The sequence below is a fragment of the Cebidichthys violaceus genome, unplaced genomic scaffold (assembly GCF_023349555.1).
Source record: "Cebidichthys violaceus isolate CVI_PGR_0920_01 unplaced genomic scaffold, fCebVio1.0.p SCAF_119, whole genome shotgun sequence".
Taxonomy (NCBI): Eukaryota; Metazoa; Chordata; class Actinopteri; order Perciformes; family Stichaeidae; genus Cebidichthys; species Cebidichthys violaceus.
The window spans coordinates 180,241-192,881 of record NW_027176284.1 but is presented as its reverse complement, the minus strand read 5'-3'; the positions used below and the strand labels follow the sequence as shown (position 1 = coordinate 192,881).

The following is a 12,641-nucleotide window of genomic DNA, read 5'->3' as shown; positions in this document are numbered from 1 at the left end:
AATCATTTTATAAAAGTGTTAAAAGAAATCAATCACTGACGCTTGTGAGTGACATATTTCTCCTTTAATCCTCATGAAATGGGGTTTTTTTTTACAAAAATTGCAATTTACAAGAACATCAGTGCTAACTATAGAGCTAAAACATTTCTGTACTGGAGTCGTAGCAAAAAGAACAGACTTCTACATCAGTCACATTATTTACAGCCTCAACACCTGACCCTCAAACTCACGACGGGAGACGCCCACTACACTCCTGATGAGACACGTCGCTATGGAGCTATATAGACATGATAATGGAGGGAACCAGCAGATAATATACAGCATGTGTTCGCTCTGATGGAAACACGACAGGAAGTTAAAAAAGTGGGAACCTTTCTTACTAGCTTAGTGGGGTTAGCATTTAGAGTTGCCTGCAGTAAGCAGACTCACTACTTTCTGATACTCATTTAAGGATCTTTGCAAGTGCAGTGAAACAATATTACAGTGTGTGGGGGCGGCGGGAGGACAGTCTTCTCCTCTGGTCATAGCTCATTTCTTGGCCTTGCCTTTCCCCTTTCCTTTTCCCTTCCCTTTGTCTTTCCCAGAATCGTCCTTCTTCTCCTTCTTCTTCGACTCCTTGGGTGCTTTGGCCTTCTTCTGCTGCAGGGAGGAACAAGACACAGACAACATGTCAACAGAGAAAGACATAAAGGCGTGCGCATGGGATCTAACGGTTTGACATGGTTATCTCGTTGTTAATGCTCTCACTTTGATCATGGCGTCTGTTTTGAGGCCCTCGTCCTCGGACTCCTGCGCTTCGTTGTCCACGTCCTCTCCTCCCACCTCAGACTCCCCCCCGCCACCACCGCGGCGGCCCTTCTTCACCACTTGCAGGGAGTATGGCGTCAGGTGAACTTCTCTGTTGTAGGCCCGCGTGAATGCTGCCTTCACCTGCGAGGAGACAGTGTGTGTTGTGAAGTAGAAGACGTGGGCTCTGGTGAACGCTGATGATTGAGAACATAGTCATCCGACGGCTGGGTCAAGTGACACTCATTTAAAGCTAGCGTGCAGGACTTTTCTATATAAATGAACGACATTCAAGCCCTTGCCAAGGGAGTTCACACAGTGCTGATGAAGCCTACTGCTGCCAGGGAAAGCTGTCTGTATTTCTCAGTAGAGCGGAGCCGAGGTGTCTGTGGAGACATTCACTGAGAACACCAGAAGAATGCAGATTGCTCTCAGAACGAGTAGTTTAACAACTCCACAACAATGGCGTTGCATGAGCTGAAAAAAAGTGCCATCAACAAAACTCGCGCTCTTACACTTCTTCACAGTGTGGCTGCTGATTCTAGCTCTCTGATTGGTTACATGGTATGCCCGTCTACCTGTATTATACCTTGACAGGCAGAAAGGGTGGGAGTAGAGACCTTAGCGGCAGCAGATAGAAGTATGGCAGAAGCTATAACGCCCCCAAAAAAAGAAACTCAGCGTGTTCAGAGGAAATCCAAAACAGAAAGCGATCAACAGCGTCATATGTCATAATCAGGTCAACGGTGCTTTTGTTGTCTTGAAATTATGATATTTTTCAGTACTCTCACTATCAGTGGGGGGGAAACAACTGCCCCCTAGCTTTAAGCGACACCACAGAAGGGAAGTCACACTGTGAAGAACTGGAACTGGAGTTTGGCGAGTGTCAAAAGTATGACTGCTATTATATGATAATTTCATCCTCTATGAATTGCAGGTAAAGGAAAAAAGCTGATAATTTATGTCACAACAAAAAAAAAAAGAAGAAAAAGTTAATTAAAGCAGCCATACTAAATATCTTCATAATTATAATTGGTCAATTGTGTTTACATCTCATTTGTGCTGATCCTGAGCGGACAATTAAAAGATTGTTTGTATGGATCAAATATTGTAATGCTGATGTAAGTTGCTAGGAGTCAGAATGTCTCTCTTCTTCACTGTTAACAGATATATGTGGATAAACAAAGCAGAGTGATAATGACGCTGTCTGCCAATCACAACAGCATGAACTAACTGTGGTGTAATTCCTTACGCGTCACTTTCGACCCCTGCTTCCATGCTAAACACCAAACTCTGAACAACACTCCCTCCCCCTCCTGCTGACCTTAGGGTCCAGTTTGGAGTAGGGGTCTGGCTGTCCGCCCCAGACGCTGATCTCCATGATGCTGTCCACGTCCTCCTTGATGAGCTGGTAGTTGTCTAGCAGCTGCACAGCTTCCCCGGCGCCCTCCGCTCCGAGCCTCTGCAGAGGGCTCAGCAGCGTCTGCCGCAGGTAGTGCAAGTAGTCCAGATTCACCGCCTGTCTGCTGCACAACGTCCTGCACGAGCCAAACAAATGAGACTCTCAAATACACTCCAGTGTGATTTTGTGTGTAAATAGTTAACAGGTAGCAATCAAGGCCTACTCACTTCAAACCCATGTGTGAGGCCAGCTCCTGGACGATGCGGGAATGTTTGTTGGTGGAGGAGTATTTGCCGAGCCAGCTGGGGAAGGTGGGGAACTGGCTCATGTAGCCTTTCATCAGCTCGCCTGGTAACACACTGGCATATATGGCCTGCACGCACGCACGCACACACACACACACACACACACACACACACACACACACACACACACACACACACACACACACACACACACACACACAATAATGAATCTCTGGTACCCCGACACAGGAGCGTGTGTTTAATTAATCTAAATATCATGAAAATGCATCATTCAAATGTACACCTTGACATACAAGGATGAGTCTCCCTCACTTCTAAAGTTTGTGTGCGAGTGTGTGTGTGTTACCTGGGTGGGCAGCAACGACCAGTTCTGCCGAGAGCGGATCTGTCGGTCCACCAGGTCTCCGTCAGAGATGGAGTCAGCCGTCTTGCTGAGCAGCATCAGGTGGGACTTCAGGTCCCCACTATGAGAAGAGGAACATGAAGTATCACATGAACAGTTCCACACCGCTGGCCGTATTTGTTCTGTTTTCTTGTCGAGAATTGCTGCCACTCCCGTGTCTGTGCACTTAATGGAGCAACTAGCTTAGCTTAGCATAGACAGAATGGAAACAGCTAGCCTCTCTCACCCGGCAGCCTTGGGCCGAACATGCAGGTAGTTCTCTTGGACAAAGAGCGGCGCTAGCGAGTAGTCGTGGAAGAAGAGGTCCGACTTGTCGATGAGACTCATGTGGGAGGTCTCCTCCCCTGCGGCAAACACCTTCCTACAAACGTCAAACGGCCCCATTTTCATGTCCTTGCGGGCACTGGCTGCGTCAGACCTGCACTGGTCATACGTCATCACCTTGTCTTTGGCCGACCACATGCTCAGGTTGTGGATCACCTGGAGAAAAAAAGAAAACAGTGAGCATGGTCAGAGGGTTGCGAGTGAAGACATGTCCTCAGTGTAAATTTATAAGACTTCATCTTCTTTACCTGTCGGACATCCTGATTGGAGGCTAGGATAATTTCGTTAAGAGCTGGGGGTGGGATCTTGATTCCCTCTTTGAAAGCGAGGGACATCATGGCTCCCTGAAAGATCAAAAGGAAACAGAAGTGATGGAGCGTTAACAGTAAATGATTACATTTAAGAGCCCATTTGAACTATTTCAATTTTAAAAGTGGGTAACAAACAGACAGCCGTTCTTTGGGTCATTATTAGGAATTGGTTACAATCAAATTCAATTAATGAGTTTCCCTTCAACTCCATAAACATTCATTTGTATATCATCAGCTGGTTTTTAGCCACTAACCAAATGCATACAATTGTAGATTGACATGTAGTTAGATTCATTCAGCTTCTCTGTGTGTCTTGTATCCTTAAGTTTTAACCCAAATCCGAGAAAACTTGTCAGATGTGGGACAGTGTGTGTGTGTGTGTGTGTGTGTGTGTGTGTGTGTGTGCGGTTACCTTGATCTGTTCCACTCGCGGCCTCTGGAAGCGAAGATCGAAGCAGTAGTTGGCCAGCGACCTGATCTTCTGGTGGTTACGATCATTGCACATGCAGATGATGGGAATCTTTGAATTTCTGATTAGGCCGATCATCTCCTGCAGGAGGCAAAGGGTCAGAGGTCAGTATCAACGCAACGCATCTGTCCACCAATTGTTACTTTCAGTCCCTGCAGCAACAGTAGCTAGGAACAGTTATCATCAATGAAACATGCCGATTTGACAGCAATTATTGCTTTACATCACTTAAAACAGCCCAAAATGATGCACCAATGTCATCACAAATTGAACACATGAACCTGATGTTTTTCTTTAAACATCTGTATTCCTACCTACAAGTTAAGATCAACATCTACACAGACTATCAGAGAAAGGTTTTGGGGTTTTTAACCTGTATTCCTCCGCGGTCTTCGTTGCCAGCCATGCCATCAACCTCATCCATGATCAGGACGTGTTTACTGCTCACTTTCTCAGAGGTGCCTACAAAACACGCACCAACAGTCACATAGACCACAGTACTCAATTCAGTTCAATTCTGGGTGAATAGTGAAAATGGTGATTCTTGAAGAGAAGATCATTGTTCTTTTAAGGTAATTACACTTTATCTGCCTCCAAATGATTCTTGCATGGAGCTAACAGTGGTCAGTTGTTTTTTTTAGTAATGCTTTAACAACTGCTGTTATGCAACCAAATCAAACTCAGAAGACTTCTGTTCCTATTGCTGCTTCACAATTAAAACCTTCTAAACACTAAAGGCTAAAGTAGGTTCACATGTGTAACAGAAGGAAACATTGCAAAACAAAAAGGACAAGAGGGATCACCTTTGTAGAAGCTCTCGATGCTGGTGTTGTTGAGCGACTCTGCGACAACTTCCTTCAGATTGTTTTTGCTGCGACAGCAGCTTGCGTTCATCTCCACGTAGCTGAAGCCCAACTCCTGCAGGCCGACACACACAAACACAGTGGAGAGGTTGAGCCAAAAAAAAAAAGAGACGAGAGAGACCATGGGTGCAGCAATACTGAAACGAGAATACACCGACTATTGTGAATACATAGAAAAGCACCCAAAAACATGCCTGTGTGTTTTCAGACTGACCTCACAGACTAGAGCTGCTGTAGTGGTCTTCCCCACGCCCGGAGGTCCAGAGAGCAGAGCAGCTTTGTATGCTGATCCATCATCTCTCCCTCCTCCAAACTTACCAAACCTTGCAGCTGCACAGCAACAAACGGCACAAAGCACATGCTGTTTAACACGGATACAGTTTTCAGAACTAAAACGAGCTCTGGTGTGTAGTTTTTATCATTACTCAAATGAGATTACGCAAAGAGAGATCAACCGTCTACTACCTGCTGGCTTGGAAGAGCCGCTGTGGTGTTTGTTCCAGTTCTGCAGCCAGCGGAGGAGCTTGTTGGCACAGCTCTGGTCTCCCTGTTGACCAATCACAGTCTTCAGAGAGCGCGGGCGGTACTTGTCCACCCACAGCAGACTGGCGTCGTCCCCTGTCGCCGATGGGGATGACTTTCCTGAAGAGGAAGAAGAGGAAAGGCCGAGCTCCCGGCGGGCTGTGTGACCCGAGCCTCTCCCAGGTGGAGTGGCTCCACCTCTGGTCCTGGCACCGTGGCCTTGCACCAGGCCGGTCTTTGACGGGCTCGGGGTGTGAGGGGACCGGGAATTCCCCTTGGAGGGGGAGATCTTCTGGGCTTTGGGGGTGCTCTTTGATGTCTTGCTGGGGGGAGTCCTGGTCTTTGAGGCTTTGCACTAAAAAAAGAAGAAGAAAAAAGAAAACACCCCGGTTTGTTACAGCACTTCAAATCATACCATGCATCCATAATTGAGGTTAAAGATCAATTGACATTAAATTGCTTCTTCTGTTGCAACATACAGATTAGTTTATGATTCCTGTTCCCTTAAAAAAAGGTTTTGACATCTTACTTTGTGATAAAGCATGAAATAACATTTCTTTTTACAATTAAAACTTGAAATGATGAAAGCACTTGCAAATGACAAGGTGGTACAAAAGAGCTGACCTCAGCCTCTGCAGTGATCTCATACTTGGACTTCTTCCCTGGTTTGGTTCTGATCAGCTCCAACAGAGCATCCTCATCTAGGATCTTGGTACCAAAACTCTCCGCCTGAGAATAAAGTAAATTGTACAAACACACTATATTATTTGACGGGCAGATACAGGAAGGGAAAGACAGAATGTGTCAAATTAGTGAGATTGCTGCTGCTTGAATAGACTTATAGAAACATTTTATAAACAATACACATTCATTACATTTATAACACAGCACCTGATTCAGTAGAAATGTTTAAATGCTCAGTATTGCACACTGATTAACTGTGAATAAGCTCATTATTATGGCCTGTACAATTTACCAGTTATATACCATAATGTATTGAAGCAGAATGTAGACTGCTTTTAAACTATTTTAAGTTTACTAGTCTTCATATGAATATAAAGTCATCCAAGAACCATGCAAGTCAGCATCAGTGCTCTCCGCCATCACACATATTTTCTTAAGGACATGCTTCTCTGGGTCTGACTTTGTTAGTCCGGATCAGGTCGGTCACCTTCTCGAGCTTGGAGACTCCGCTGTCTCTGCCCTGCACCAGGTAGGTGGTCTTCTTGCTGATGTTGCCCGTCACCTTGCCGCCGTAGCGCTCGATGAGGGATTTGGCGTCATCCCTCTCCATGGACTCCATGACCCCCGTCAGCACAAACATGCAGCCCTCCAAACAGTTCTCTGCACCCTGGAAAACACACACACACACACACACACACACACACACACACACACACACACACACACTCAGTGATTAGGAACAAGATAAAGTTCAAAAGGAAGATGGTAGTCAGTCTGTAGGCTGATGTGTGTGTGTGTGTGTTACCTGTGGGATTTCCTTGGAGCCCAGCGCTCGTGGTCCATCTCTGTTGAGGAAGTTCCTGAACGCTGCAGAGTTGACCTTCTTCTTCTCTGCGTCCTCAGGACTCGTACTCTAATCACATTGAGAGACAGAAGACATTTACTGTGTTTTTAACTTGTGTACTCTCTGTTTTTTACTTTGCATATATATGACGGCCCAATCCCAATGTCCCCCCTAAAGCCTCAAACCCTGAACCCCCAGGGATTGACTTCACCTGGTAAATGGTTGAGTGTGAGTGTAATATAGTCCCTGATTCCATTCCTCTGATTTCATGTGTTTTAATGTTCCACCTTTACTACTTAATGTTTCTGAGTAAATGTAATATTCCAGGCTGGACACACCTGTGCCGTCCTCTTTGTTTACCTTTTTTTTTTTTTTTTTTTTAACATCTCCAATGTGACGGTAAACCCTGTGTTTACCGTCACATTGCTATGAATTGTGAGTAATTTCCTTGGGCAAAGTCTGCAGAAATGCAGATTACGTAAAGGTTTCATAAAGGTCTCAAAATGTCTGCCAGAGAGCCCTCAAACACTTGATCTGACAGTGGGACAGAACTAAACCCTCACGTGCCTCAAAGTCTGTGAGTGTGGAGGTTGGGATTGGGCCGATGCGTTTGTGTGCTTTGTGTTTGCTCACCTCTGGTTTCTTGGGAGAAGTTTTAACCGTGGTAAGTGTGGTTCCCGTTTTGGGAGTAAACTTCTTGTCCGAGCTCAACGCAGCGAGCGGCTCCTTTTTGGGAGAGATTTTTACTTTTGTGAGCGAAACCGGCGTTTTGCCCTTCGACCCTTCGTCTCGCTCCTCGTTCTCTTTCTTCATCATGGCCAGTTTGGAGCTGGCTTTGACGGGGGCGGGGTCCTTCTTAGGAGTCGGGCCAATCGCATCCTCCGACACCCTGCCCCTTCGGGTGGTCTTTGACGGGCTGCTCTTGCTGCCAGCAGCAGAGTCTGTACTGCTCCTTCTGGGAGCTGCAGTAGCGGCTGGTTTTTCATCAGAGCCTTTACGAGCCTGGATGAGAACACACACACACAAAGTGATATTCAACAACCACTGAGATAAAAAACAGACGTCCCTTTGTGGTGTTGTTTTTTTTATATGACCTTCTTAGCTTGAGGCTCCTCATCCAGCATGGCCAGAGTTTTGGCAAATTCCTCGTCCTCATGGACCTGCTTTTCCAGCTGAGTGAGGTTGGATCAAGAAGGCACAAGTAAGAGAATAAGAAGGCAGACTTTGAATAAAGGTTTTAACTGAGCAGCAAATTTAGTTGTCTGCGTTACTCCTGGGAGTAACGCAGACAACTAAAGTATTCAAGCAAACATTATAGAATTATTTAAATTTCAGTAATTCTCCAAAAGATTCATATTTCTATTTTTCACATTTCCAGGCATGAGAGGCAAACGTTTTAAGTTCTTAACTTTGGGTGCACCATCACCATACCCCTATAGGCAGGCACACTACATAACAAGTACTACACTAATGCTTATTTTTATTATCAATGAGTCTGCAGATTATTTTCTCAGATTAATATTTTTGCCTATAAAATGTTAAAAAAAATAAAGCCATTATAATTTTCCATGGCCTAACATGATATATTCAATCGGTTTGTGTCTACTAAGAGTCTAAAACCCAAAATGTATCCAGTTTACAATTCATAGGAAATAAATAATAAAATTCTCAATATTTTGTCAATGGTACATGAAAGACAGTAAAACCCATTTTCTCTCAATCGACTACTTGTCTCTGCTGTAACTACTAGTGCTGTTATACGGATACCTCCATCATGTCCTCCTCCATCTGCAGCTGTTTGGCGATTTGCTCATCACTCATCAGATCATCTGCTTCCTGAGTTGGCTGAGGAGAAGATGAGTTTTTAACAAAGTCAGTTTGTTGTAAACGGATTCTTATTTGATACTGTGATGAGAGGCTGAAAAAAACAAAACAGTTAAGTAAAGGGTTCAGTGGGTGTTACTCAGAAAGCCCTGAATCTTGACGGTTTGGATGAAAAAGCACTCACGGCCTTTCGCTTGGTGCTGGCTACGAGCTTCTTATCGGACCGCTGGACAGCCGCGCTGCCGAAGTAGTCGAGTACTGAGGTGGGGGTTTGTTTGCGTGGAGGAGGCTGAGTTGACTTTGGGGTGACGGGAGACTTCAGCACAGCTTTCCCCTGTGTGGAGGAGGGCTTGGGCGGAGACTTCAGCCCCTCTTTGACTCCCGGACGAGCAGCACCGCCCACACCTGCTTTTGTCTGTTTGGCCGTGCCGTTCTGTTTGGGTTTGGAGACCTTCTTCAAAGACTGAAAATTGTCACTGTCTGAGTCTACAAACAAAAAAGAGAAATCAAATCAAAATACATTTTCAATAAATATACTCCATTCCTCATATTCAAGCTGGACCCATCTTCCTACTAATGCGTTTAGAGTTTCCCTAATTCTTAACATGATGACATGAACGAATGTATTTTTGCCTGTTGCACTTCCTGACCTATTTATTTTCATTTTAATCGACCACTCTTTTCTAGAGATCCTTTTCCAGGACTTTTTTATTCAGGATCTAGCAGCTAGATCCTGTCTGTCATACCAGCTAGATTGTAGCTGGTATGACAGACAGGGATCGCGCCACAAACTAATATATGTTTCTCTCTGTGGAAGTCAGATTTCAAAGACGTGCAGACTACGGCTATACTTCTGTATGAGATCATCTCTTTCCCCTCATCGTCATCAAGGTAAATGTGACAATTAGTCACGACATGGACGTCAGGTCATGTTGCACAGTTAAGGCATGTGTGTCTGCAATATAAGGAGAAACCACCGATCCATTACCTGTTTCAGAGACATACTGCACAGGATCTTTTTTGGGCGGTGGCTTAATTTTGCTCGCCGTCTGTTTCTCTTTGGGGGACTTCTTCGACTTCCTCGCTGGCTTCTCATCCTCGGAGTCTGGACAGACAGAAAAACGAGACGCGCCATGAAGAGAAGACGCAGGGAGGTCGAAGAGCAACGAGTCAAACTGTCGACCGCAGCAGATCAAAAAGTCTCTACTTCACAAAGCAACGCAGCAATTCAAAGGTTTCCAGAGTTTTCTTCAGTCCATCTGATTCAAAAAAGTACTCCATCTGATAAGAGATTAAAAAAAAACATATTTAAAGTTACGACTCTTAATTTATTAATTAAGGGTCACAAATATCCCAATCTCAATTATTAAATTAAGAGTCGCAACTTCGGGAAATCATTTTAAATATCTTTTTTTTTTTTATCTCTCAGCAGATGGATGACTGTTATCCAGATGGAGTGAAGAAAACTCAGGAAACCTCTGAATCGCCGCCCGCATCTCAGATTTGTTCAGCGACTGAAATAAAACAAAATGACAATTCAATCAGATTGTCAGCCTAGAAAAGCCTTCTCAACAACGGTGATTATTACAGAACATCCCTCTGCATATCAAAGATGGAACAGATGCTTTGCTCTGTGCCTCAGATGTAACAATAACACAGGAGCATCACGGTGCATTATGTAGAAGCACAGAATCATACATACCGGATTCTATGACTGCATGCTTCCTCCGTTTTGTCTCACTATGCTTCCGTTTCTCCTCTGGTTCGGAGCTTTTCACCTGAAGCATATGAACCACAATGAAACATGATGAATAATGAAACAGATGAATCACTGCAAGGAGGGCAAGGGGGCGACATTGTTTCCTTGCCTTGGTGGTCTCCTTCTTCTTCACATCCTCGTCGGAAGAGAAAGGATTCTTCTTCTTCTTCTTCTCTGTTTTGACGTTTCCGGTTGGAGCTGGTTTCTGCACCGCGGACTTGTCTGAAGTCGGTGCAAAGAACCGCCTGATGTCCTGCGCGCGGACAGTCCCCATGTAACGTTTAATGTTTAACCAGATAACGATGTTATTGACTGAGCACACAGATCACATCTATCTGACGTCACTTACAACGTTAACGTTGCATACTGGATACAAATTGATGCTTTACAGTTTGAAGACTTCCCTTTCTGACATTGATTATTTTTATTTTAGGGAAAAGTGCATCATTTACACTCTTATACAGCAGGCACATGTCAACTGTTACACGACAACAGAGCAAACTATTGCCAACTCAACGTTTACTCGCTGACTTAGAGGAGCACTTGTTCATCTTTAGCTGGAGCTAACACTGAGCACTTGTCTTGCGTTTCAACAGCAGCAGAAGTTCAACAAGACAACAGGATTCTTTTCGCGTTTTGTGACCACGTTGTTTATATTGACAGCGTGCAGACAGAGCGAATGAAATGTGTAACTTACCATTACAAACAGCTTTCTCGCAGTTTACGGCTTGTTGTCAGAAAAAGTAATTTAATCATCCAACTGCTTGGCGCGAAGCTGGATTCTGTCGCCTGAAGATGACGCACAACCGGGAGTTGGTTGGAGTGCGTCACTGAACGTGCGGGTTGTTTTTCAAAAATGATTTACACAGCAATAAAAAGAAAAACAAATAAACCACCCAAATTATGAGCAAGGGGACAGTAAATAGGGTTATCAAGAGTATATATATATATATATATATATATATATATATATATATATATATATATATATATATATATATATATATTATATTTAAAATGTATATAGTATATACTAGAGATAATACAAAGTTAATTTGAGAATTTCTTTTGTTTTTCTATTCTAAATTCTAACTAAGTGCGACTGATACAACTTAACAAATCGATCAGATATTAATTAAAAGAAGAACTTTATTCAAACCTCTTTTTCAGGAGTATCCTGACAAAGATAGAAGCACCACATGGTACATACAACATAAAGCTGAGAAAATAAGTAGGACTGATTTCTAAGGATTTAAAATAAAATACGAGACTAATCATATACTATACTAAGTAATGAGGAGTATGCTACGAGTATTCCCCAGTTAAATATTATGATTATTAAGATTGAGCAAGTGAGTATCCTGGTTATTGTTTTAATAAGATTATGCAATTGTTTTTGTTTTTTTTACTTTCAAGGGCACACAGTTTTGTATATCTTTCCAAAATGCATGTCTATGTATATACTGAAAGGACACGTGTTCAATATTTGTCTCTATAGGAGGACAAGAAGAAGTGTTTCATCTCAAACTTAAATTTCTGATTTAAAAGAGCATACAGTATGTCGAAACGCTGACGGTGGAAGGGTAAAAATGACAGGGATACAATTATTTGTGAAATTGTATAAAGCATAACTCAGATTTTTACATTCAATTTGATTCCTAAAACAGCAGATTAATATTTCAATGAAATACAGTTCTAGAGAGAAATATAATCACATATTAGTTGCTGTAAAAAGCCTTTGATTCTCAGGTGAAAGTTTCCTGGAATTCACTCCTTTTTCTAATATTTACTTTGATGCCACCGTGTGTGATTTGGTGCCCTTTGATTTGTTGACAAGTTCAAACTGATACCAGTGTCCACAATAAAAATCAATGAATGCTCAAATGAATAATGTTATGAAATATAATCAACTGTATACAAGAGCTGGTCTTTCTCTGGTTCAGCACATGGAGACCAAGGCAACAGGCTGACACTGAAAGAAGAGAAGATATTTCTGCAGCAGGTTTGCTCTCAGCCTCTTTTTTCCTGCTCACTCTCATCCTCTTCTTCGTCCTGCCAAATCTGAATTTATATAGAGGGGAGGCCGCATTTATGGCTGTGAATGCAATGACATTCAATTTGTTTCAACACTGACATTACAATGTTTCATTTTAGAAAACTAAATGATGTAAAAGCTGTAGAAAC

The 12,641-nt window shown here is 43.2% G+C and overlaps 1 protein-coding gene across 2 annotated transcripts; it reads right to left on the bottom strand.

Annotated features, from left to right (window-relative positions):
- Positions 1-49: 49 nt before the first annotated feature.
- Positions 50-11,244, bottom strand: rfc1 (replication factor C (activator 1) 1). Of its 2 annotated transcripts, XM_068705463.1 has the most exons (23): positions 11,155-11,244; positions 10,567-10,710; positions 10,401-10,476; positions 9,687-9,803; positions 8,883-9,184; positions 8,642-8,719; positions 7,969-8,046; positions 7,508-7,876; positions 6,836-6,943; positions 6,518-6,697; positions 5,971-6,075; positions 5,290-5,701; positions 5,039-5,154; positions 4,765-4,879; positions 4,335-4,423; positions 3,905-4,042; positions 3,430-3,525; positions 3,084-3,337; positions 2,801-2,918; positions 2,416-2,561; positions 2,111-2,324; positions 748-930; positions 50-639 (listed from the first exon to the last, which is right to left on the bottom strand). In XM_068705463.1, the coding sequence occupies exons 1-23, from the start codon at positions 11,155-11,157 to the stop codon at positions 529-531; spliced, it is 3,552 nt and encodes a 1,183-aa protein (XP_068561564.1). In that variant the 5' UTR covers positions 11,158-11,244; the 3' UTR covers positions 50-528. The 2 variants fall into 2 exon arrangements, with proteins under 2 accessions (XP_068561564.1, XP_068561563.1); XM_068705462.1 differs by lacking the exon at positions 11,155-11,244 and having other exon boundaries at positions 10,567-10,731.
- Positions 11,245-12,641: the final 1,397 nt, after the last annotated feature.

What these genes read in the sequence shown, in the direction of transcription:
- rfc1 (XM_068705462.1), bottom strand. Translation starts at nt 10,731, where the DNA reads ATGGGGACTGTCCGCGCGCAGGACATCAGGCGGTTCTTTGCACCGACT. An exon ending in CAGCAGCTCTAGTCTGTGAG is followed by an intron (nt 4,880 to 5,038) that starts GTCAGTCTGAAA and finishes GTCGGCCTGCAG; the next exon opens with GAGTTGGGCTTCAGCTACGT. An exon ending in CCAATCAGGATGTCCGACAG is followed by an intron (nt 3,338 to 3,429) that starts GTAAAGAAGATG and finishes TTTTTTCTCCAG; the next exon opens with GTGATCCACAACCTGAGCAT.